Below are 27,386 nucleotides of genomic sequence, written 5' to 3'. Positions count from 1 at the left end.
TCTAGTTGTCATTAATAACATTTGAGTGTATATATATGATGAAAATCATCTTCAGCTTGCTTTAAGCTAATGTCTTGAAATAGAACTGCTGCCAGGATTGTAATCATTCCAAGGCAGGAATAAACCAGGTTTTCTCCCATTTAGAATTTTAGAAATGCATTCCTAAATGAATTCCTATTTGCCTTTATTTTTGGGGATGGACGCTTTTTTTTTTCCCCACTCTGAAATAACTTGTAAAACAGCAAAGGGCTCTAACCAGTCTTTTTCAGATCTATAGTAATTTTTAATTGATACTGTAAACCTTCCAGATCTGTAGAGCTGAAAAAAACACCGTGGGTTTTGCTGTTATATTTTTTATAGGCTTGCCTATTATTTTTGTCATTCTTCTTGTTTCAGTTTAATAATGTAGCTAAAGAAAATTCATTAAGTTTTTTACTTTCTTTGTCTGTTGTAGAAGCCAGGTAATTTTTCACATTTCCAAATTGAATATCAATTGAACCTATTACCTCAAGAATACATGAGCTCCAGTAATCTATTATAATTTTTTTCAGTATTGGACACTGTGGATGCAAGTAATAAGAATGCTCATGAGTAAATATAAATGATGAAGAATTCTGATATCAGACAAGATCGATCAGTTAGTTGTTGGACTAAAGAAATAATTCCCTTAGCAGATTGTTCATTGTCTAATAAGCTTTTTAAAACTTTTTCTCTAATATATAGGACTGACTGCTAGGAAAGAGAAAGGATTATGTCAACTTCTGAGCTTGCAATCAGGAAAACATTTTCTCTGTACCATGCAGAAGGTGGTAAATAAAACTGAGGAGTGCAAGTCCTGCAGGTCTTCAATGTCTTTAAAAGTCATTCTGGTGTTACATGCATAGATTTCCCTGGAGAAGGTGTCTGAGATTCTGCCAGAAGTTCAACATTAGCCTGATCCTTTCTGATTGTTTAAATCTTGATCATGTCAAGGATAGGAAAAGAAGCTCTTACCGTCATCTAGGATCCTTAATTTCTCAGTACCCAAAAGCTTGCTGTCCTTCTTCTGTGAAAATTTGTGGATTCTTTCATAAACTGGGGCAGTAGTTTTCATCCAGAAACCATTGCTCTACATTTTTATCTTTTCACTGTATCAGGCAGTTATTTACCTAGGTCAAACAGTTATTTGATATAATAGAGACGATCAAATTTTGCTCCAGATACCTTTGAAGGTGTCTGGATGTTGCTTAATCCAAACTCATGGAAGTTGCTGTTAAATTACTGCATTGGGGAGAAAGAAAATTCTTAAGACTTTGAAGAAAGAATAATTTGATTATATAGGTTGCTAAACAAATAAAACATAACCATTCCTGTCTTTCTACAGCAGTATTGCAGTTTAAAATGAAAACCTCTGCAAACTGGTTAGCTTTAATCAGTACAAATGCCATTGGATTTGTTAGAGCACAGATGCTCTTTTATTGTTATGACAGATTTCTGCATGAACAGAGAGTTTTTTGTTTACAGGCTGTTGTGGTTTAACCCCAGCCAGCAACTGAGCACCACACAGCTGCTCACTCACTCCCCCCATAGCGGGATGGGAGAGGGAATCAGAAGAATAAAAGTGAGAAAACTCGTAAGTAGAGATAAAGGCAGGTTGATAAGTAAAGCAAAAGCCACGCACACAAGCAAAGCAAACCAAGGAATTCATTCCCCACTTCCCATGGGCAGGCAGGTGTTCAGCCATCCCCAGGAAAGCAGGGCTCCATCACATGTAACAGTGACTTGGGAAGACAAGTGCCATCACTCCGAATGTCCCTTACTTTCTTCTTTCCTGAGCTTTATATGCAGAGCATGACATCATATGATATGGGATATCCCTGTGTCCCCTCACAACTCCTTGTGCACCCCCAGCCCACTCGGTGGTGTGAGAAGCAGAAAAGCCCTTGGCTCTGTGTAAGCACTGCTCAGCAATAAGGAGCACATCCCTGTGTTATCAACACTGTTTCAGACCAATCCAAAACAGAGCCCCATACCAGCTACTGTGAAGAAAATTAACTCTATCCCAGCCAAAACCAGTACACAGGTGTAGTAAGAAACTGAAGCAGTATATGTAATAGTGAAATGTTCCAGCAGGCACAAGATGTAAGAAACTGGTGAGCAGAATGTTGTGGTTTAGAACATAAAGAATGGGGTTTACAACAAAGTTTTGCTGTTTAAGAAAGGCCATAATAGACAAATGTAACAGATCTTTAAAAAGAACAATTAAACAAAAAAAGCAGGTCTTTGTTCAGTAATATTCTTTGAGCACGTGAGCTAAAGTGTATGCCAGGCAGGATTGAGCAGAAAACTCCCAAACTTCTCAACAATCTTAACTGTGAAAAGAACATAGAAAAAGTTAAATTAAAAAATATTTCTAGCATGGAGCATCTGCTCTCTTTACATATGGCTTAGATTTTTAATATAAATACTATTTTTGAAGCACATGGTAACATGCATTTTTCTTAAGATTGGATGTCAGGAATGGTAGTAATATTAATGTTTTGTTTATGCCTCTGGGAGACTAGTCTGAACAACTTGTTTGCTAATTTGAAAGGAAAAGTTTGCTTTTTTGTGTCACTGGTTTAGGGATGCATATTTTGGCAATGAAATTATGAAAAATAATGCAGTGTAAGGAACTTGGTGTCTCTGAGTAAGTGATGGCGTTTCAGGATTGTGGACGTGAGAAATGTCATAACTCATGGAAAGGGGCAATTACAATCTGTTTAGAGATTTTGCTCTTTCAGTGGCTTTAAACAACTCTTTCAGAGTTGTAAAAACAATGGTGTGCTTAGGAAAAACTGAGCATAGCTATTTGTAGGAGGGTTTTCTGTTTGAGCTTGGATGACCGAGAGGAAAATTTAAATTTTAGTTATTTTGTGCCCTCACGCAGCAAGTACAGATACACCAGTACATGTTCACTGTAGGTGACATGGGTTTGACCTCTTGGGTTCAAAGCAGTGACTGAGAGTCATGCTCTGGGTGAATTATTTAAAGTAAAACCCTTGTGCCAATGCTAAGGGGTGGTGTGGCAGGGATATCTTCTAGCTTGAATTTCTTCTCTTTGTTTCTGAAGGAAGCTTTGTTGTCCTGCCTGCACCATTGCATTGACAAGTAGCATAGGTACACACTACTTGAGAAAGTTTTGACTAAAGAAGAGTCATCGTAAGAGACTTACACAATCTCAGTAATTTCCTAGAAATAAAATATGCCAGAATAAGGAATGTTTATTGAGGACAACCACAATTCACCTACTTGTGTAAGTCTTTTATTAATATGTCCTTTACTTTAAATGAACACCTAGTAGTTTTGCCTTATTTAGGTTGCATGACAGTGGCCCATGAATGGCAAAGATTTTTCAGTGTCCTTTCTCTTTTGACTTTCCACCCACTGACTGTTGCAAACCGTTTTCCCTTGTTTCCTGCCTTTTTCTTGCTTCTGGCAATCCAGCCAGGCTTGTTACTCCTGCTGCTCTTTTTCTGCTACCTTGTCTGGTTGTCAGCAGGAATAGTGAGAGCACAGGAGAAATGGCATAACTGCTGTTGCCATCTTCTCTGTCTAGCTTCAGCCTGACCCCTGGAAGTGATCACAAAGAAAGTTCCACTAACTGTCAAGCACTGTTAGCTATTTTATGAAACCAGTATCTGTACAGTTACTTCTGTGAAAGCTTCAAGTAAATAGCTGAAGATCTCAAAGTCTTAAAGATTTTATTACTTGGATAAACAATGCTTTCTTTAAACTGGTTTTTGAAAACCTTTGTAAAGTGAAGTCTGCATACTCTGTTCTGTTTCATGTATTTTTGATGCCAAATGGGTCAGACTTAGCAAAATAAGGGACTCTGGTAACTTCCATTTCTCTTTGCTCCATTCATTACCTTACATAGGAGAGATCAGTAATAGTATTCTACAACGAATGGCAGTTACTTGTATTGTATTAATGTGTCTCCATCAGTGATTAGGTGTGTTGATTCTCTTAATAGGAGAACTGATAGAAGAATTAATAGGAGAACTGCATGACCAGCAGGTCGAGGGAGGTGATTCTTCCCATCTGCTCCACTCTGGTGAGACCCCACCAGAAGTACTGCATCCAGCTCTGGGGTCCCCAGTGCAAGAAACACATGGAGCTGTTGGAGCGAGTCCAGAGGAGGGTTACAAAGATGATGAAGGGGCTGGAGCACCTCTCCTGTGAAGATTGCTGAGAGAGTCAAAGTGGTCAGCCTGGAGAAGAGACTGCTCTGGGGAGACCTTTTTAGAGCATTTTTACATTTCAAGGGGGCTTTTATAAGACAGACAGACATAGACTTTTTATCAAGGCCTGTAGTGACAAGACAAGGAGCAGTGGTTATAAACTGAAAGACAGTAGATTTAGATTGGACATAAGGAAGAAATTTTTTATGATGAGGGTGGTGAGGCGCTGGCACAGGCTGCCCAGAGAAGCTGTGGATGGTCCCTGGCAGTGTTCAAGGCCAGGCTTGGGGCTTTGAGCAACCTGGTCTAGGGAAGGATGTCATTGCCCATCGTAGGAGGGTTGGATGCAATCTTCAAAGGTTCCTTCCCACCCAAAATACTCTGTGGTTCTGTGACTCAAGCTCAGGACGGTTTGGATTTTTTTATAAGATTTATTCTCTTCCTCTCTGTTTTCTTTAGCTTGATATTTATCTGGAAGCCCAAAATCATTATCATGCAACAAGGTTGTGTTTCATTGTAATTACACTAGTGTCAAGAATAATCTTCAGAAATACAAACTGTAAGTGACATACTATAATTAAATTTTGTTATCCACAGCCTTTATGTAAATGATTAAACAGTTTGCACGCAGTGGGAAAAATAGCCCAATATTTCAGCAGAGGTGTTCTGGCAAAAGTTAAAAATATTTCTTCAGGTTATGTGTTTGTGTAAATTAATGTTAGATTAGATCCAATATATCTTTTGCCATTTCCCTGCCAGAGTCAGAATTTTGCCAGTGGGTGTATTAAATATTTTATCAGAAGTGCAGCAGTTGCAGTTCTGCTAATTTTCTGGTGTACATAAGGTGCAAGTGATGAGCCTTGTCACAGTGATGAGCCCTGTCACTGCAATTACCTGAATGGCTCCTTCTTAGCAATGATGATTCTTCAGACACTGGGAATTTAGCACTGTGCCAAGGTGCATGAGTGTCTCTTGGACTAGAACAAGTTAATTAGTTCCTAAAGTTGTGTCTCAGAAATGTTGTGAAATGTTTCTGAAATATTGTGTAGAAAACATATTTTGCCACAAGTATCCGTCCAATTTTAGACAAACAATGATCTGGATTCTGTGTTTAGACCTTAACTGAATGCATTGCTTTGAAGGAGTGCTGACTGGTTAAATTACCTCTTTGTTAAAAGGAAATTGATTTGTTCATTCATCTCTGTTCAGATCTCTTTGAAAGATCGGTGGGGTCACATTGTCTTTTAGCTTTATGGAGAACAAAACCAGCATGTAAGAACGCTTCCATGAAACAACAGAAGTATGTGTGTGTTTGTTTCTAGTCCAGTACATTTGTGAACATTGTTCACCATTTTTCTCTGACAGTTGAACATGCTTTCCTCATCTCCCACTTGAATAGCATAGAAACAGACACTTCTTTAATGTAAGTAGAGTATACTTTACAAAGTAAATATTTATTAAATAATTAAAATGCACCATGTAGAGATGTACTCTCAGTCTTCAAAGCATATCTTGCTTATGTGAAAGTAGGGAGCTCTTCTTACATTACATATTCCATGAAATGGAGTGTAATATTCTTTTCAGTGGATTCAGTTATTTGGATAATAAGAGAGAAATTACAGTAAGCACTGCTTAGTTTATTCATAATGTGGAACCTCGGACTATGAGCAGCCCACAAATAAAGCACTGATCATCTCAGGACTGTAGCTATGAGTTGGGAGTCTGTGGTAGGATACTGTGATTGTTGCTTTCCTCTGTTGATTTGGAATACAGCATGATATTTTGGGGAATTCTACAGTGAAGTCTCTAGATTTATTTGTTTGCTCACTTTTTTTTTTTTTTTTACTTTATTGACAATACATTCCTGTTAATAAAACCAGTCTCTTTTTGTGCACTGACTTCAGATACTCATTATTTCTGAATGCAACTGTGTGCTTTTAGGAAGTGGTGGAATGACACTTACGATGTACAGTGTGGCTGACCTTGTGTATTAACTATCCTTACTTTTTAAGATCCATCATGTAGGTCTCTTGCATAGTTGCAAGATCCAGTGACAGCGTGACCTTACCAAGCAAGATTTTTCCCTGTGAAAAAGCTTCCTCAAACTGAGAGACTTCTGCTTCAGGAACAAGCTAATGTTTCTAAACGTACAAGGGATTTTCAGATCTTACCATGGGGAGTTTGCTTGTGAGCAGTCCTGTGTTGCCATCCTATCTAATGCTTTCTGTGGATATGGCTTAGCAGCCTAGAAGTTTTGTTTTCAATTGGATCAGTTTAATGCCACTGAAAATGGGTTAACATTAATCTGGCCAGATTCTACCAGAGGCCCCCTCCTGCTTCATGGCCAAGTAGTGCACTCCAGTATTTGTTTTCTTTACCCTCAGTTTTCCTAAGAAGAGGAATCTGACAGGAACACATAAATTTCTTCAAACTTTTTGCTCCCTACAGTGTCAGTCTATTTATCCCATCTGTCCCTTATTTGGTAAACTCTTGCCTTGTAGCTCGTGGTGGTGGTTTCACTGTGTACTTTTTGTCCACTGAAACTGACTTTGGAGGGGGGACACATTTGTCTTGAACTGAACTGAGCTGGGTTGTTGCTTATCTTACGGTTAAACAAAGTGTGTTTGAGTCTTTTTTGCAGAGAGGCTCCTATCCCAGCCATCATACTGGGCACAGTGTGTGGGTGAGGGTAAGGAGAAACCAGTCAGGGAAGCATTACACTACCTGAATGGGGTTCTCATGCTGCCATAAGAGACATTGCACTGGTTAAGAACACTGTCGGTCTCGGGCTCATACTCTTTGACTTATCACTGATGCTAACTGTCCTGTGAGTCATCAGCTGGTAGCTCTTTATATAGGAACCAGGTGATACTTGTTCACTTTGCTTGATGAAAAAGTGGTGAGATCAACATTGACCTGTGGGAGAGAAGTCACTTTTATTGACATTTATTGAACTAACAGTGTTTTATGCACTGAATCAAAAGTGGATTGAGTAACTTTAGTCAGTGGAACAGCCTGTAGTGAGCTTTTTATACTAAAACACAGTGGGTTTGAGGTTAAAATGGAGGAACTATCAAGTGTGCCTGTCTTTAGTTTGACTTAATTTAATAAAATGTCAAACATTTCTTTTTGTGCTTCCTTGCCCTCTGACCTAGATAGAGGGGTGTTACATTAAGGGCAGATATTTTATGTTATTTAAGATCTGCTTAGACTACTTAACCTGAGGAGTGAAGAGCTAACCCTAAAAAAGTTCCTGTGTTCTATGAGTGGAACCTAAGATGACCATTAAGAAGAATATCTCGTATCACTGCCAAGGCTACAGCAGACTAAATCAGATTATCAAGTCCTTGACAGGAGGTTGCGTTGGAAACAATTATCCAGTTATCTGGACTTTAGATAACTTTGAGGGTTTTGTTGTTATTTTGAAAATAATTTTCTAAAGACATGGAATGAATATGAAATGATGCTGCAATTACAGGTGAGACTATTGGATATTCCAGTGCATGATTATAGAATGCTGGCTTTTGTGTTCTTACTGAATTGCTGCTCCTTAAAGGGAAAGAAAAAAAAGAAGAAGAAAAAATTCAGGTGCATTGGAACAGATGCTTTTTTTTTAACTAACTTGTGCCACTGGATTTTTTTCTGCAGGGATGCTGTCTTCATCTATCAATCACAGTATACCTCTAATTCGGCTGCACAGTATCTTGTCTCTCTGCCATGTGTGTATGTACCTACCCCACAGCGGATTTAGCTCATTTCATCTGGATGATGAATGTGAGCACTGTAGACAACACCATCAAAATGAATGTAGCAATTACTCTAGCCACAGCTATGCAGAATTTTTTCCTTAAAGTGATTGCTGCTTCTAAGTCTCTGTTGCAGCTGCCCCTGTTGCATCCCTGAAAATGTATCAATGCAGAGAAAACCAAAGCAGTGCTTTAAATCTTTTTTTCTCCACAAACTGGAGTTGTGAAAGAAGTGTGTCTGAAAGAAAATATTCTACTTGGATGAAGGTCTTTGTGTCTGAGTCAATAAGCCAAAGTCTCAAATTACTGAGTTGAGCAATAACTTTAAGCCTTCTACTTGTGGGTACATGTGCCAGCATAAAGAGATTGTACTGTAAGTCCCTAGATTCTCTATTTAAATAAAAACATAAACATATAAATAAAGATATACATGAGGAAATAATTCTCTCACTACCCTATACTGTGTTTGATTCAAGTCAACTCTCAACATTATTCCCACTTTTCAACCTTGGCACTTTAAACACAGAGGACATTATGTTGGTCATCAGTCTATGAAGGGTGAGATGTTGGCACATCATTTTTTTTTCATCTGTACTTTGACATGTAAAATGTAACACTGAGTTTGATAATGTCATGCTCCATTCACAGAAGATAAAAGTGGCAGAGGTACTTTCACCATTTCCTGTTAATGACTTCAGAACTTTTGGCACAAGCCTTAGAATATTTCAGTGGGAGAAAAAAACCCAAACCACCAAATCCAAACAAAACAAACCCAAACAATTTCTCAGTTCTTAAGCTTTGCTGTTGGATTTGTTACTTACAACTTCACAGAAATGTTCCTCCAGATGCAGCTATTCAGCATGAGCAGGTTTTGCCCATTAATTAAAATTTGGCAAATCTTAAATCTTTGCTGTAAACATGTAAGAATTAGCTTCAGCCTGACTTTTTCTGCTGCATCTAAACTACAGGCATCTCTGCCAGCCATACATAAAGTAGGTATGCACATTTGAATTACTAATTTTTAATTCTGTCCTCTTGGTAAAGTGAGCAGTGTTTTAGCACTATGGTGCTTCTAACCTTGCGGAGAGCAGAGGGGCAAGGGAAGAAGAAGAGCACTAGTCAGGGCTTTTTCTGCTGCGTTTCGGGGAGGGCTGGGGATCCTGACAGTTCTTGAACATACCTTTTGACTTGCTTCATTTCTGTTGGGCAGTCCCAATAGTGAGGATTAAAATTACATCACGACATGACACTCGTCCTAAGTATAACAGGTTACTAGGCTTTCTCCTAAACCACAAAGCTGCTTATGATTCCCTTCTGCAATAAATTATGATTTATAATGCAGGACAGACTCTTCAGTAAATATTTTAGAAACACAGCTTTTTAAAATGAGCTGTTTGACTGCAGTATCCAAAGCAAATAAAATAGTTACCTTTTGAGCTAACTGTGCTTGAAACAGAAGATGCTTTTAGAATGCAATATAAGCAAAGCCAGGTGGTTTTGAAAAACAAGTTGGTTTAGTATCTTTTTTTTCTTTATCTTTTTTTCTGTAAGCAGTTCGTTATCAGTCGTTATCGTTTGGGGGGTTGGACTCCATGGTCTCTTGAGGTCCCTTCCAACCCCTACAATTCTGTGGTTTTGTGATCACTATCTTTCAAAGGGTGTAGAAACCAGGTAATCTACACTAATTTTAGTCAGTAATATATTTTATTTTAATAATATCAAGATTGAATTGTGAGGGTCTATGTAGTTTTATTTCTTTATGCATGGTTCACTTAGTTATTCCACAATAAAGTGCTTGTAGTTTACATGAAAACCTACTTTTGTCAAATAAGAACTACACTTTTTTAAGCTGTAAATTGTGTTTGAACTTTTAAAGGTTAAACTGTGGAATTCCACAGTGTTATATTGTAAAGTAATCCTTGCAATTGATGATTAGATACATTGCAGATTTTTGCTTGTTATGTAAATGGAGGGGTGTGCAAAAAATATGCAGCATTTTCTTCTTATAGTTAAACCTGAGGGGTTTTTTACTGATTTTGATAGATTTCCTGAGCCGTATGGTGTAGTGTATGGTATGTCTCACTTCCTTTTCTTCATCCCCCAAGATGCAGACTGACTGCTGTATGATCATGTGTTGGTGCTACATTCAGTGAGAAATTCTGCTTCAGTATTAAAGCAATTCAAATGTAAATTGAGAGAGGAACATCATCTCATGAAAGACTTGTGTGTTCAGTACTTGGTTCCTCAATGAGTGTTAGAAGTGGGATGTTTAACAAACGCTTACCTGATCCCACTTGAACAATATTTTATATTTTATCATTCATTATACGTTTCTAACAGGCACTGTGACAGTATGCCAAAGGAGGAATAGCTTCTAAAATTCTCTTGAGCCATTACAATTGAACTTCTTCAAACTCACTTCTATAATGATGCCCATGGAAAAATCAATAGTAATGGGACAGCTGGTGCAACTGCTCTCAAAATCGCATTGTTACCTTGCTCTACCCATGTCTTTCTGTATCCACCCTTTTTCTTCTTGTACTTAGTGTTCAAGCTGCTGTAAGAGTGGCTGTCCCTTTGTTAAATATTTATAGAGCTGTGATATCAAAGTGCTGCTTTTAGTAGTGTTGTTAATAAGCCCATAGAAGTTTTACTGTTCACTGCCAAAGCAGGGAAGAGTGATGCCCCTTAGACTTTAAGGTGGGTTGTGTAACCAATATTTTGATTTTATATTCAAGCTGGAACTTCTATGTGGGGAAGATGAAGTAGTAAATAGTTTTGAATTTTGAATGAGATGGTTGATGTTTGGAATTCTGACATAATCTGGGATATAACTAGCAAACACTGCATTTAGTTTTTCCTGTATTCTTTGGTGCTAAAGGTTGTGATTATGATAAATATTATGAGTGTATGCCACAGCCCTTTTGTTCTATCACAGAAGTTGAGAATTAAGTGCACAGGTCTACCAACCAAATATCTTGTCTTCATCCTGTAAAATTATTCAAGTTCTCATTTTATTAAGATAAAATACTTGAAAATGGTCAATTTTCTGTTGTCATGTTTGTTCCACTGTGATGGTTTTTTTGGTGATAGAACACAAAAAATAGCCTAAGGATTTAATGCTGGGTTTAAACGAACAGCAAAGCAAGACCAGTGGCCCTGACAGCACGCACTAACTGTGCTGGTCTGGGAGCTGCTGAACTGCGTTTGCAATCCCTGTATTAAGCATACTGAAGGTCTCCAGGTCCCTGAGGCTGTAGACTGGCTCCACATTGCAGTTGGTCTTCCTTGCCACCTGTTTCCCCCCTTTTGGGAGGGAATATACGCATTACGTGCCCTTCACCTTCAAAAACATGAAACAAGGGGTTGGAAGAGCAAACCGTTTCCTTTCTGTGAATCAGAAGTGCCTTGTTCCAGCGTTACCTTGTTAGCTTCCTGTGCCTGAGAGCACGTAACAGGTTGGAAGCTCTTAATGGAAAAAAAAATAACACAAAAAGAAGGCAGTCTGGGCCTCTTTCAGCCATTTTCAGATATGGAAGTTTGTTGCATCAGCTTCTATTCTGTCCTTTTTCTCCTTCAGTTGACGTAGAGGCGGCTTTGGTGGCAGAGGTAGTTGGTCTTTTAGCTGAAAGGTGAACTGAAAACTGCAAATGGGCAGATTTTGAATATTTTACAGCAGGGCACTCATGAGCTGTGGCAGCTTGAGAGAAACAGCAGCTGTCACATCTTGGTTTCTTCTGGACTTCCAAACACGCTGGAAGCCAACTGTTCTCCCCTGTCTGTCTTTATTTCTGCTGGCATGTTTAATGGCTAATTCAGAAAAGAAAATACAGTGTGGCCCACCGAATTTCCCAAGCATGAAAGGCTTGTTTTGGTGTTAAAGATGAAGGACCTTGTGGATACTGTATGAAGGTGAAAGGCAGTACAGTTTATTGTATCATGTATTTTAAGTAGGGAATTGAGTTCAGTTTTGACCCTGTCACTTCTCTCCTTGCGTTATTCCAGAGGTTGGTTTCCTGCTATCACATCAAATATAAGCTGTTTGCTTTCACCTGAAGGGCTTTCATGGACTATCCCCATTCTATCATCTTTCATTTTATTTTAATAATGTGATGATTATAGTTACATTAGCCATTTGCTAAACTTTCAATACCTCTATGCTGATTCTTGGCTTTGCAGAGAGTTTCACTTGTATCTGTTCAAAGCTACATCACTGCTCTGCGTCATAATCCTTTAAATTCTCCCATTCCTTTGACTGAGAATCTTTTAATTTGGAGAGTGGTCCTGTTATGCAGACAAGTATTTTACTGTTTTATTTCATTCGCCTTTCTATATCATGTCTGTATCATAAATAACCTTCTATTGTGCACACAGGCTGGAAGCGGTTTTTGTGGAAGCAGATGTCACTTATGTTCAGTGATTTAAGCAATTCGTGCTGCATATTCCTAAAATTCCCAAATGTTATGAGAAGGTACATAATAGCTCAAGCAGTGTACCTACGTGTTTTGTATTATTAGTTGTTGAAGCTGTGCTACCATATGATGTATCCAGACTCAATAAAAAATAAATGAAGTTTGTTTGATGTGCAATAGAATTAATGAAATTTACAGTTTTTGCCTTTTCTGCACTGCAATAACTTGAGCTTTCTAGTTTTGTGGATCCACTTTACACAGACCCTCAGTTCTGTGGTGCATTCCCAGACCCCTGCCTAAATCCATTCAGATCTCCTCTTCAACACCTCAGCAGTACCACCCTGCCTCTGCTTCCTCTCAGACTGCCCGAGGGCACCATCTTATCTCCTCATCCCTCCCCAAGTTTGTTTAATGTTCCAGTTTTGGGCGAGAAGCAGCATGTTTTGCAGCTGCTGCAAGCTATCCATGTGCTAATTTCCAGAAATAAGTGTACGCCACTGTGCTGTTACCTCCTAAACTCAAATGATGGAAGAAGGTTTTGTGCTTTTCTGCTCATTATGGGCACTAGGATCTTCAGTATTGATTTAAATGAAGATTCTGGGAACGTGATACTTTTCAGGCACTTACCTAATTTAGTTTTTAATCTCGAGAGCTATTGGTGGATAGGGACTGACAGATAATAGGCTAATCTTGTTAACAAACTTTACTGAAAGTCATTCTTTCTGGTTGGTTTTGAGATCCTGGCTGTGATGGCCATGCAAACTGCTGGTTGGTTCAGCTCTTGGGTTTGTACAGTCTTTCATTAAAGCTTGAAACTATCCAGTATTTAGAGTATTGTAGCTGTTTCTGCATATGAAAACAGTCTGTAGCACTGAAAGTTGTGACATGATATTGTGAACCTCCAGTGGCTTTCGTGAAGAAAATAAACATATCTGCAAGTATCTGCATGTTTGTGCTTTAAAACATAGGGATGACAGAAAGATACAAGACGCTGCAGAATCCATAGTGTGATTGAAGAATCTGGGCTTTGGTTTGTGTGTATAACTAAACATATGAAGGGTGTGCATCTGCTTTTAGATGAGTGCCTGTTTTGTTGCTATTATTGTGAGAAACTTTTAGCTGCTAAATGCAGTTGCTTGTTAGGTAACTCTGGTCACAGAGGAGAACATAGGCAACATGTTTAGCATGTTGAGTCTGCGGATTCAGCAGTGTCAATGTTGTCTTATAGAATGATATAAAAAGGTAGGACACAACAAGTCCAAAACAAGGTCGGCCTTACCAAGGTTTTGAAGGAAAAGGGGGTGAAAATGGGGGTCACCAAGGCTACTGGTCTGCTTCTCAAACTGCCCTGACAGCACTGGTAAGATTATGATGGAAGTGGTCTTTTCCCTCGCCTTTTCAAAATGACCTCTCAGAGGAACTGCAGAGAGGAGACAGCACACGACTCCAGCTGGTAGGATCTTGTGCAAAATGGGATTTGAGCAAAGCTATAGCAAGACTGGGATGCTATGTGACACATAAATTCACAACAGAAGCTGAAAGCAGCTTGTGAGGACTACTCTAGGGGAACAAAAATATCTCATTGCAGCTCTTCCCAAGGTTTCCCCAGATCCTTTTCACATTAACTGCATCCACATCCTATTTCCCTTCAATTTTCTGGAGCTCTAGACCCCCTAGATTCCCCAGTTTCTTTTGTCTATAAGGCTGTCCGGGCACCAGTAACTGTGCTGGAAAACCAGTGTAGAAATAGAAGTTTTGAGTTTGTCATGAAGCAGCTCCTGCCCTGCCTGATTATATGTGCCCAACATAATCAATCTCAATTTCCTAACCTGCTGTGCCTGGCATATTTGGATCCCAGTGTGTGCTTTGCAGGATGAAAGGTCTGGCATGGAGCAGTCTGGATGGGATGACTCGTGCACAAAAGAGACCTCCTAGAAGGTTCACTGTACTATCAGCTGCAGCCAGGTGCTGAGTCCCCTGTCTGTCCCTCTGACATAAACCAACGTGCTCTCTCCAACTGCATGACCTGATAAGCTTCTCTTGTCCCATCTCACTACTGGAGATGCTCTGTCTGCCCTGTCTTTATGCAATTCAGTCTGCTGGTCCTCTCCGTGAGATAAAGGTGAGAGGCAGGGGAGCACAGCACTTGGCAAGTACTTTGGGTATGTGTAAGGTGCAGTTGGTTTGTGCCAGTGTAGTGCTTGGCATTGTCTGGACCCATTCGTTATTGATCTCTCAGTGTAATTCTAAAATGGGGTTAGGTGTTTTAAAGAGTCTGCTTAGCAGAACTGTTAAGAGGGAGCCATGGTAACTCCTGTGTGCATGTGCGTTCGGCTTGCTGGCACGGAAAGGGGCTGTTTGCACCCACGTACACAGGCACAGGTGCTTCAGGCACAGTTCTACAGGATCTTCTGTAAGTAGAAGTTGAATTGATACCTGCTTTCTTCCATGTTGCATTTCTTTAGAATAAATCTAGCTCCTCATTCAAGAATTTTGCTTTAGTTCTACTGTGTTTTGAAATCACTTCTAATTTCTAATTCACTTGTCATTGATGGAAAAATCAGCGTTCGTCCCTGTCTTCTAGTACAGGTGGATATTGGCCATATTTTTTTCCTTTTCTGTATGTCAGAGAGGATGGGTAGTGAAAATATTTGTACAGGGAGATGGCACAGTTTGTCAAAGAAATAATCTGTGAACAATTGGGAATTAGTGTGCTTATGCCTAGAAGGAATTAAGCAATGTGTAGAGCTTACAAGCCTTTCATACTTCTTCCCATGCCTGTTTACAAGTGTTTTACAGAATAACTGAAATGTTGTTTGTCTTCCTAGGCTGTGAAGCATGTTACAGAACTGTACAAGTGGATGAAGGGGAAAGGAAAAAGTGCCATTGAGAGCTAGGATAGCAACATGGGAAACACAACCACCAAATTCCGCAAAGCTCTTATAAACGGAGATGAAAACTTGGCCTGCCAAATCTATGAAAGCAACCCTCAACTAAAAGAAACTCTTGACCCAAATACTTCTTATGGAGAAACATACCAGCACAATACTCCGCTCCATTATGCTGCGAGGCATGGGATGAACCGTATACTGGGGTGAGTATGATTTCAGGTTTTGCTTGGGTGTGAATATCTGACCTAAGAAACCCCAAGAGTGTCAGCTAGGTTATAAATACCTTATGTGTGTGCGTAGGGGTGTGTGTGTTGTAACACGTTCAAATAGTAATAGAAAACATGCAAATTACTTTGTAATCACAGGCTGGTATAAAATTTTATTTTCAGTGTCTTTGATCTTTCCTTGTAACCTCAGTCTTGGACCGTTTTAGCTTGCTTTCTGAAGATTTCTATGCTACAGTTCTTCGAAAATAGTGAGTGTTCCAACATTCTGGATGTGTTCTCCTCTCTTAAAATCATCCATTTGTAAAGCCATAACCTAATGGATACAATACTAATTGTAATTACTTCCAGAATACTTCCACTGTATGTATTCTCGTGGTGTTCGTGTTGTTCATTGTGGAGAATAAAACATAAGGTCTTGATACATAAATACCTTGATAATGACTGCTGCTGTCAACAGGTATGGCAGTCCCTAATGTTAGTGACTTCCATTCGTCTGTATTTTTGTCAGTGCTCTAACATCAACTAAAGATTAACATCTTACACATATCTAGACATTGCAGGTACAAGCTGTTCTGGTCTGGTATTTCATCTAGTACTGAGTACACACTGCTAAACCTCTTCTTCAGAAGGTAGTAAGTTAGAGAGAATTTCATAAACATCCTCTTCCTTAGATTAGGAAAAAAAAATGGAAATGCATCCTGAACTGTGTTATTGTTAATATTCTTTTAATCTCTGAGTTTATATCTACTGATGGTCCTGTGGATTGATAAAGTTTCTTTTGTCCCTAATACACTGTAACTGTACTAGCTATCTGGCTTCTCACCATGATTTTTTACTCTGTGTTTTAGATTCACCTAACAGGTTTTTTTATACTTTGTAACTTCTAATTTATCAAGATTTTTGTTAAATATTTTCTCCCTCATATATTCTATATTTCTATTTTTAATTAATGTTTTTGTTTCATCACCGAATCTTTTCATTTGTTTCCAAACATTCCAGAACTTTCCCCCATTCTTGATTATTGAACTGTAGAAAAAATTAATTTAAAATAGCATCCGATTTTTATTTACATTCTCTGTGGGTTTGGTTTTTTTTCCTTGAGATTTTCATGTTATTTTTCTCAAGAAAATATCTCTTAAGAAAATATAACCTCATTGAAACAACAAGAACACATTAAATTGTTTGCAGTTATGAAAAAAAAAGGGAGTTGCAATTACTGACTTCTGAGCAGTCCATTTGTTAATTCATATTGCACCTTATGATGAGAGCTTGAACAATTGATTTGTGTTTTTAAAAAAAGGTAATTTAGAAATGACATTTTACTACAGAGGCTGCACGGGACCTTTAGCATCTAAGTCTCACAGAACAACTCCATTTTATTTTGCACACATTGCAAACCAGTGATCAAAAGAATTTATTTTTTTCCTAGTTTGAGTCCAAGATTTGCAACACATTTTTTGCCAGTGAACATAGTGAAGGTGCTATTATTTGCTGGAGTCTGCTTCTGAAAACCTGGGCTCTTAGAATTGTCCCTGTTGCTAGGAGTAATTTGCTGAGGGGTTTTTTTGCCATTTACTTTTCTGCTGTCTTTCTAAGGGCTTTGTTCAGAATTCCTCTCTAAGACGTGCTGCACAAAATTGTAGCCCTTTTAATCTAAACAAAGTAGTAAGAGTGAATAAATACCAGACTTGCAGTGTGCCTGCTTGCAAAGTTGATAGTAGAAAGGGCACAAGTAATTTCCAGTTAAGCCTCTTCCTTTTGACACAGAAGGTCCTGCATATGACAGAGATGAAATAAATTGAATATTAAAATGACTGCTTCCATTTACTGATGAAGTACAGTAGCTAAAAATAAATTAATTTTAATATGTTTGTATTTTAAAGATATTTACAATTATGAGATATTCGTAATAGTGTTAATATATTTATTTATCTCTTATAAAAGTTTTAAATATTTGGGAGTCTGTAGCTACACTGACTTGTAGTTCAAACTCTAGATGTTACCTATCTGTATACCATATCATTTAATATTTATAGGCTATCAATTGTATTATTGTAGGTGGATATGAACTGATGTGTGATTTACGATTCACTGTGTGAAATTTTCTCAAAATAGTGTGATGCAGTTGTCAGTACACCTTTTGCAAAGCAGAATATATTGAGAAATATTCTGGGCTGTTTAGAAATAACCTATCTGGCAATGCTATTACCAGATGCTGAGGCAAAGGGACAGAGTCCCTGTTGCCAGATGTGTGGCTGGTGGTGATTGTCCAAAGACACAGTGAAAGCACGGGCACGGTGTTTGCAATGAAAGGGAGTTGGGGACATCCTGGTATGGCAATCTCAGAAGTGAAGGAACAATAAACTGGAGAAAAGGTAAAAGAGTTGTGAAGCAAAAACCCTGACCTGGATGAACTTTGCATAACCCAACATGAAGTTTACTGGAAGAAACTTTAACCAGCAAAGCTTTCTCAGCAAATTTGAACTGCACAGTTGTTTTACAGCAGGTGTTGTCCGGCTGCTGAGCCTTTCATCCACAATTTACAGCCCAGAGACTGGATTTAGTAAATAATTGAGTTGTAAAAATTAGAAAAAAGTGCCATTAATTTCTTTTCTCTTCGCAAGATTCAGCAAAAGTGTGTTAAAATAGTAGGATTGTTTCCATGATAATTTGAAATGTTGAAATAAAAAACGGAAATTAGTTAGGCTTTCAGTTAATGCATAACTTTTCTTTGGTCTGCAGCCCTAAATAATGTTTACTTGATGGATCAGTTTCTTTTTAACAGACTATTTAACCTTTAAAAAAAACCCAACCCTGCTGGTCACAGCTGATTAGCAGAAACAAGAACTTTCAGAGCACAGCTTGTAGTTGCCAGAAGTTGTTACGTAGCACTCAGCAGCTCCCTGTAACTGACAGCTTTCCCATTTTCTCTCCTGGTGCAGGAGAGCCATCCATTCCCTGTCCCAGCTATGACACATGTGAGGAGGAGTCTACAGAAGGGGATTGTGTTGGGTTTATGTGTCATGGGATTGGTAGCAGGGGGCTGCAGGAGTGTCTTCTGTGAGAGTTGACTGGGAGCTGCCCCATGCCAGCTCCAGCCAGCTCCAAAACAACCCTAGCACTGGCCAAAGCTGGGCTTGTCAGTGATACTGGTGCAGCCTCCATGATAACGTATTTAAGAAAGGATAAAAAACATTGTACAGATGCTGTGGGAGAGGACTGAAAAAAATGGGAGACAGCCCTGCAGACACTGGGGCTAGACAAGGAGGGAAGAGGCACACCAGGCACCAAAGCAGAGATCCCCCTGCAACCTGTAGTGAAAACAATGGTGAAGCAGGCTGTTCCCCTGCAGCTCATGGAGGTCCGTGGAGGAGCAGATATCCACCTGCAGTCCATGGATGACTCTACACCACAGCAGTTGTAAGTCCACAGGTCAGTCAGGAGGCCTGTTTGAGGCAAATGGAAATGAGAGGATCCAGGGGCAAGGAGCTGGTAGTGTCTAAGGTCAATTACTGGGGCTCTGCCGTGCATGCATCTGTGAGGTAACTGGAAGGTCCAGGTCATCCAGCACTAGTTATGGGATAAACAGCATCCAAGGCCAGTTACTGAAGGGATCAACCTTGTTTATATGTACATTTTTCCCACTAGTGAACCGTCATCCTGCTTGCATAGAGAGGGCAACAGAATGAGGCCACCAGGGTTGTGTGTGATTATGTGAATGCTGAGTGTTTCTCTCCATGTACATCTGTGTGGACCAATATGCATATGTTTGCATGTGTTCTCCTGGGAACACAGCCCAGCCTCAATACTGGCTGGACTGGGGACATGGAGCTGCAGCAGCCTTGCCTGCTTTGGGCTACAGTCTTTATCAACCCCCAACAGTCTGCGGCCTTTTACCAAAAATAGAAAGGAATAAAGAGAAAATATATGCTGTGAAATCTCTCCAGAAAACGTCGAGAAGGTTATTTCCTCATTTTGGAAGCAAAGAACTAAACATTTCAACTTTTCATTATTGGACTGTATTGTAAATACCACAGGAGTAATTTGAGTGTGATTTACTCAGTGATTTTCCACTACAGTCTCTAGACATCCAGGTGCTTGGATTCAGCAGTAACACTGGGAGGACTTTGCCTTGGTTGTTAACAGCTCCAGTTCAGAAATGACATCTCTGTGTTACAAAACTGCATTGATCTCACTATTCAGACTGTTTTCACAACAAGCAAATTAATAGGTAGTTTCTAATGGGTGAGAGGTAAAACTTCTGGAAGTAAGACAAAATAATTACATTGTATTCTGAAGCATCAAAAAAATACTAAAAGATACTCAGATGGAATTTGAGAGCTTTGTACAACATACAAATCGGTCTTATTCTACTGTAAACATTTATCACAGTTCCCTATGAATGAAGGCCTTGACAGAAGATTCCGATTCAAGAGAATAGGTTAAATTTCATTCACTAAATGGGTGTAAAAATATTACAGAGAAGGAGCACATAGGAAATCTGTTTTCTTTAGAAAGTGCAGTCTTCAGATGATCAAGCACTTCCAGTGCCCTCAACTTTTTTTCACCTAGTCCTAAGGAACATTTGAAACCACCTGACTGCTCAGTTTTGAAAGAACTGCTGTCATTTTGGAAAGTTTTTCACCAGGGACTGGCTGTGGGTGAACCATTCCTGACATACCATGAGAGAACAGGCTTTTCTAGAGGGCAACTGAGGTGGAGTGGCTGGAAATCACAGGGACATACTGCTTGTGGTTGAAAGGAAAAAAGCATCTTAGATAACCTGTCATTTTGCAATATATGTTGTGGCTTTTTAGTGTGGTAGCTTTGCTAGGAAGCTTTTTAGATCAATGATAGAATTTTTTTTACTGCTACATCTGAGCACTTTTTGAGTATTGAAGCTGAAAGAGGATTGTTTATAGCTGTTACTGCTCGTCCTGGGCTGAAGAAGGGGACGGAGGAGGAGGTGATAAAAACAGGGAGTTGTGGGAAGACAGGACAAGTTTCTGAAGCTGATATAAAAAAAAAAAAAAAACCACAGGAAAAACAAAGTTTACAGTTACTGAAGATTCTAGAAATTAAGGTGACTGCTGAAACTGAAAAAAAAATCCCACCTTTTTTTTTTTTAACGTTCTTGATGCCTGTCTATCAGAAATCGTAGTATAGGAACTCTGACACTGAAGGCAAAGCTAAATTAGCCAGAGCAAAACATCAGCAGATGTGTCCAGGATCTGGCTATAGGAAATATTTCTTGCTTCATTGCCATAATTTGGAAAGCATATTTCATTGCAGTAAAATGACAGAAGATCAAAGCAGTGATGGTTTGAATTTCAGGTTGATGTAGGCTGGAGTCAAGTCTTGTCTTGTCTTGTCCAGTTTTTATGGCTGTTGAAGAGGTTTCAGTAGAGGCTGATCTACGCAGCAGTAATGCAGTCAGAGAAAGTGTATTGAGAGTAGCAGTAATTATATAGGATTAACTTGACAGAAAATATGTTGATATTGGGAAACGTTGCATTGGTCGTAACACATCTGGGGCTGTCTCTTCCCATGTCAGGTTTTGTGTGGTTGTATTTGTTTTGCAGTCATGTTGAACATTAGTTTTGGATGTATTGGAGGGAGATGTGTACAGACTGATTTTCAGAACAACTTCTCTCAAGTTTTGACTTCTTCTACACAAGTAAAGAATTCTGTCCTGTTTTAGTATCTTAAAATATTACAATATAGGATATTTCATCTGAATAATTTATTACTGTCTTCATCTAGATTATTCACTTTTGATCAACGAAAAGCAACCTTCTTTTTAATTAATAATTGCACAGATAAATTGAATGTAATATTTTATTTAAGATTAATATTAATCATAAAAGCAAGTGTGTCTTCATTGGAATTATCCCTTTATAGTCATTTAGACCCAGTTAGCAAATCTAGTCGGAATAATTATTGAAGGCAGCAGAACAATTCATTTTATTGTGAAGTAGACCCTAAAATTTTAAAATTAATTATGTGCCTGTTTCTTCCCATTGGTTCTGAAAGGAATCTAAAAGAATTGGATCTGCCCTAGCTGTCTTCACTGTAGAGCTCCAGAGCTGAGAAGATTAGTCTCATCCTAGGATATGCTAAATTGTGTAAAATCAAATAATAACCACCTGCAAAGCTGTAAATTGAACAGTTTCACAGTTTTACAATATCAGGCATGGATGCTCCTTGTGGGAGACCCTGCTTGTGATATAGTGGTAAATGTTTCACATCTGTGGTGAATGATGAGTACGGTGTTTGGATCCATCCAAGTGTGAGCACTGGTGTTTATCTGAATGTTTCATCGTCATTCAGCAAAGCTGCTGAAAAATACCTGGCATTTTGTTCTCCCAGACACTTTCCAGATTATTTTGTATGGTTATGAGGCTTGGTCATTTAGTTAATACTTTGGAATTTGAAATACTGAAGGGATTTTTTGGTCTGATGCTGGAGAATAAGATACGAAGAAGATGAACGGACCAGGCTTTGTGGGAGTGTTTATTTAAAAGAGCAAGAGGGCGCAGTGAATTAAAAGGTGCGTGACTTCAGTAGCAGAGCATGCAACTAGGTGGTAGAAAATAGTCATTTTCATGATACCCAGTCTCACAAGAAGTCGAGAGAATGAAGGAAGGATAAAATTGAGCAAGTTATTAGTGTGGCTGAATCCTCACTGGAGAAAACTGCTGAAGAGGGGAAACAGTGGGGACACTTAAAGGAGTGGCTACAGACACAGAGTAGCAGCAGTATTGTTTAACAGGTTTCTCAAAGGCTTTCACGCCTTCTTCTAAAGTACAGATAAGACAGGTTGAACAACTCAAACCCTTACCTGACCTACTCTTTTTTTGTTTGTGTGTTTGGGGTTTTTTGTTTGGGTTTTTTTTCTTCCCCTAAAGCTGAAAATCTTGTTTAAAAGCAGCTCTCACTAGCTGGATGTGTGTCCTCCCAAGGTGGGCTCCCTGCTGCTCCTCATGAATTTCTAACAAAATTCAAAACAGTGGGTGGGCTTTATCTTAATAGTAGTCTGACCTACAAGCAAACCTCAAATGCCAGTCATCTCCTGCCTTTTCAATTCTTGAAATTAATCTTTTTCTAGTGTATTTCTAATTATTTTAACCTCGATAGTTGAATATACGTGATGCCTGTGGAGTTCATTGATCAGAACACAGCCTTGGCTCTCCAGTTACAGTGGTGACTGTGGAGTGTGTTGAATTATCAGTTCTTGCTACTGGGTTTTTCCTCACCCTTTAGAAAAGCACTAAGGTTAGTGCTCTTGCACGAGTAAGACAATGTTTAAATGCCCTTAGTAAAATGATCATCTGTTCCCCACATTGCTCTTATTTCCTTCAAAATCAGATACTGCAGAATAAGATTACTTTGTTAGTGACTGGTGGGATACATTAATATGCCACACACAGATATCTTATTCTGTGTTTTCTCCTTAGCAGAACCCTTCTGAACATTTTACCACAGGCAAAGTAAAATTATATTTAGGTTGTAGAGGAGTACAGCTCTGGTCCTTGCCAGCCAGGATGACTGAGTTATTATTTCAAATAATTTTGTTACCAGGTAGTTTGTGACTGTTGAGTTGTTTGGTAACTGCTGAATCATTGTGTCAAATGGCTTAACTTCACCCTGGGGTTAGAGGCATGCACAGCTTCCTTACCAGAGAGGTATGTTAGCTCAGTAGTTAGGAAATAATGACACAGACACTTGCAGTTTCTGATAAACAGAAGAAAACTTAGAAATAATTTTATAGTTTTATAGCTAAATGCAACATTCAGCTAAAATATTCAGTGACATTGTATTTAAACTCAGTTTTCCTTTTGGCCAAAATGCACTGTGGGTGATTTGATTTTTTAAATTTGTATTTTTCCCCAATTTAAATGTAATTAAATTACTTCAGTGAGATATTTAAGGAAAATAAAAATGAGTGTCTTAAAAGATCAAGCAACGTACGGATTGAAAGGTTTCTGTGGAGGGAGATATAGAGGAAAACGAGAATGTCTGTAAGACATTTGTGGTTTGTAAGCAATTAGAAAGAATAGAAATTATACAAAGCCTATTAGTATTTGCTGTATAATTTCATGATTATTGCTGTATAAATAATACCAACACTAGATGTCATACACTGCTAGGTGATTTACAGGCTGATATGTAGATAATCCTCCCTGCGCAGCAATACAAAGCTGTGTGTTCAAATAGTGAAGATGAACCCACTCAGTGGTAGTTTCGCACTTATGGTTTCACCTGACATTTGTTTGAAACCTATCTAAAAATTATAGTCTCAGTTATCTGAGACAAGAATTCAGCATGGATAGTCTTTTCAGAAAAAAAAACCCTGTGTTCAAAGGGGGGATTTGGAGAAAAGGCTGGAAGGATGACACATAAGTTCAAGAATTGATTTCTAGGTGTAAAGAAATGTATAGAAGAAAGGGCCAGAGGCAGATGAGAATCATACAGGTTTTACGTTACACAGGACATTTAGTCACAAAAGCTACTGGCAAGCAGCCAGCTTCAGTGGAAGCCACTTCTAATTTGGCACTCAGCTCTTTTTCTTTTGAAATCTCACTCAGAATGTTGAAATGAAAGCCAGAAGTGTCATGGGATCATGGAAACAGTATTCCTGACTGTCCAAAGGAAGTCCAGGCTCAAGTCATTCCTAAATACATGCAGTAGTTTTCTGGATAAAGATAACTTCAGGATATTGTTACCTTTTTGCATCAGGAGTGGTTTCATTTTGTGTTTCCAGTCTGCTGTTCCTCCTAACAGGCATGGGTACTATATAATAAAGCATTATTTTTATGGCCCACAGGATAACAAACCTAAGGATACAGCCATGTTTTGAGTTCCTCACTTCTGGTGTGTGCTATCTTTGGATCTTTGTTCCACAATTCAATTGTATCTCTTTGCCACTCCTGCACATTGTCCCTCTTGTTTTTCTGTGTTGTACACCAAGCCAGAGATTACTATCTATCTACAGAAGGTCATACTTAATTGTATTAGCTGACACAAAACTACAAAACCAAAGACACTTTTCAACCTATTTGCATCCTTTTAGTAAAGAGAATAGCAAATTCTTTATTGATGCATATTTGTATAAGACCTTTCTTGGATGTCTTTAGGTAATGAGCTGCAATGTTAACATGAGTCAGTCCAGAACTGGAACTCAGACCAAGGTGATCACATACCTTTAATGACTTTAATAGTTTTTTGTAAACAGCCTATTTGGGGAAATCATAGGTTAAAGGACAGCAATGCAGTGAAAAAGACTGTAAGTCCTTTTAGAGCCAGCTTAGGAGAGAGTGAAGACAGTGCTTGTGTTCTAGGTGGTGATTTTGTACTGAGCATTACATTAAGTCCGTAAGTGAAGCAGGCCCAGAAGAGCATATGTTGGCATAGTCAGAGATTTCCATGTGAACCTTAGATTGCTCTAAGTAAAAGACATGACTCATATGTGGCATAGTATGGACTTAGCTCTCAAATTGGTGGTTTTCTCTGAAAATCTGAAGAAAGTGGTTTTAACCCATTTTGCCCAGTGTACCATAGTTGATATTAGTCATATGAATGGGAACAAATGGGAGGCATTTCTGTTTAGGAAAAATAGAATAGGAGGCCAGAGTGGCATATTTGACATAAAGGATCCTGAAATGCCTGTTGAGACTTCAAATTTTGGAAGGAAGAATTAGTTCTTCACAGATTTCCATCAGCAGTTGGAGATGTTATCACTGGCAGCCTCTCAGATGCTTTCTTTGCTGTTAGCCCAAATCCCCACTGGTAGAACCTCACTCCTTACTATAGCAGGATATTAATAGTGTTTATGGGAATTCTGGTAGTGTTACTAACAGTTCTTAGGCAAGCGGCCAATTGAATTTAAGGCTTACAGAAAGTCAGTATAATACTCTGTGTTTTTTCTTTGATAAATGGTTAATGATCTACCAGCAGATTCTTTTATCTTAGACCAGAAATAGTCACTGTCTCCTGCCCAGGTTTTTACTGCATGCAAGAGATTCCTGGGCTGTAAGAGAAGCTTAAGAATCTTAATGAAACAAAGAAGAAATTTCTAGTGCTAACAAAGAATAAAAATACCTGTAATTACTTTTACTAGATGTTGCTTTCAACAGCAGGTAAATAACTATACTCACAAAATTATTTAAACCTGCTCATGCTTCTGTGCACCTGTCAGTAATGACTAAATACATTTCTTCAAGTACTTGCTAGTACACTGTGATTGTTTCTTTATAGTACATTTTAAGGGGAAAAGTACTTTAAGTTAATGAAATAACCATGATTGTTCAAGGTTTAATTCATCAGTATTGACCCAATGTGTTGGAAGCTGAATGATTCAATGATTGTATGAATTCATTACATATGAGCTTTCAGTTACTGGGTAACATGCAACAGTTCTACTGTATGTTGTTGCAACTGATGGCTTACTCATACTTCTCTTAGTGCTCAGAAATCTATGAGCTTTTAAGTTTATGCTCACACTGGACTTGGCAGCATAACTTTTTAAATAGCAGACAGGACTTGTGTGGGCTATCTAACCCAAGGACCAGAGGGGGTGTTGTGAAAGGGAACCCAGTGCAGATCAGTTTGCCTTGTTGCGGCAGCTCACCTCTTTCTTGTACTTTACTTGTATTGCTTAAAACAGCGCTGCGATTTGCTGTGTAGTTTTTGTAGTATACGTAAGTGCTTTACATTCAAAAATCATTGTTTCATTGTCTTTGAGCAGATTCAGACTTGTTGGTAGTCTCCAGCAGTCAGAACTACCTTTAAAATTTCATTTTACATTAGGGTTTATTTTTCTATGCATAGGTATATTTTCACATGGTATGTAAAATATGTATATGCATGCATGTATATACACATATACATAGCTATTATGTGTATAGATAGCCTTTGTTTAGAGAGGCAAAGAGACTGTAAATATGGTGATTTTCATGCCCCAAACATGAAGGATTTTATTAAAACCTGAAGAAATGGTTGTGTGGATGTTAGTTTCCCAGATTGAGGGAATGTGCCAGTTGTTTATTATTCAAGTTCACAGCCTTGTGATCTTGAGTCTCTTGCTGCTTTTCTGCAAATACAGATAGGAGTAGGTGTGAATCTTACAGCCCTTTCTTTTTTTGTCACTTTTTTCAACACTTTCTCAATGCTTTTGTCACCTCAAGTTTGGATTCTGCAAAGAGCTGCAGCTTGAAGCAAAATCTGGAAACTGCAGCTAGAGTAAAGTCTGGCTGCCTCGTGGTTAAGTGGTGTTTCCCGTAGACAATGCATATTTTCACTCTGTCAGTACATTTCCAGGCAAAAATTAGCTTTTCATACCTCTGAAGTTGTGAGTCAAATTGCAGGCCTCTGTCAGGCAGCTCTGTGAAAGTCTTACTCACCAAATACCACTGGTGAAAATGGAGCCCTATCAAATAATGAATTTTGGATATAAAATGTCTTAATTGACCCTTTTTCAGACACTAGCCATCTCCTCTGAACTTTTAAGTCATGGCTTCAGCTGGGCTTTTAATTGTTGGCATGGCCTTCCCATACACTGCAGACATGATCCTTTGACTTTTGGAAGAGATAAAGGGGAGATACTGTGGCACTTTGAAACCCACTGATGTGTCCAGAGTGAGGTGCTGGTTGCCTTTGGCAGCTCTGGTGTTTGTCACACCCATTTATGAGACACAGAAGTTGAGTGACAATCAAGGAGAACAAGTAATCAGTAATTTTTCCCAAAACCCAATGGTGTTTTTACAAATGCCACAAAATTGTTGTTGAAAATTTGCATATGGTTCTTACTGAAGTTTTCAACCTATTTAGAAATGATTGGACAATTTTTTGGCAGATAATAAAAAAAAAGATTGCTGATATTTCTTGCTGCATAGGTTGAAAATCTATC

The 27,386-nt window shown here is 38.6% G+C and overlaps 1 protein-coding gene across 1 annotated transcript in view; it reads left to right on the top strand.

The window, feature by feature from the left end:
* ANKIB1 (ankyrin repeat and IBR domain containing 1) overlaps positions 1–27,386 on the top strand; it is a 92,462-nt gene that overhangs the window by 21,193 nt on the left and 43,883 nt on the right. The window contains exon 2 of the mRNA XM_084260427.1: positions 15,189–15,454. Coding sequence (XP_084116553.1) covers positions 15,267–15,454 — 188 coding nt within the window. The 5' untranslated portion in view covers positions 15,189–15,266. The remainder of the gene's footprint in view (positions 1–15,188; positions 15,455–27,386) is intronic.

This window comes from Gallinula chloropus, assembly GCF_964237585.1.
Source record: "Gallinula chloropus genome assembly, chromosome: 2".
NCBI lineage: Eukaryota > Metazoa > Chordata > Aves > Gruiformes > Rallidae > Gallinula > Gallinula chloropus.
Note: the sequence above shows the minus strand (reverse complement) of the source record. Positions and strands in the feature narration are given on the sequence as shown.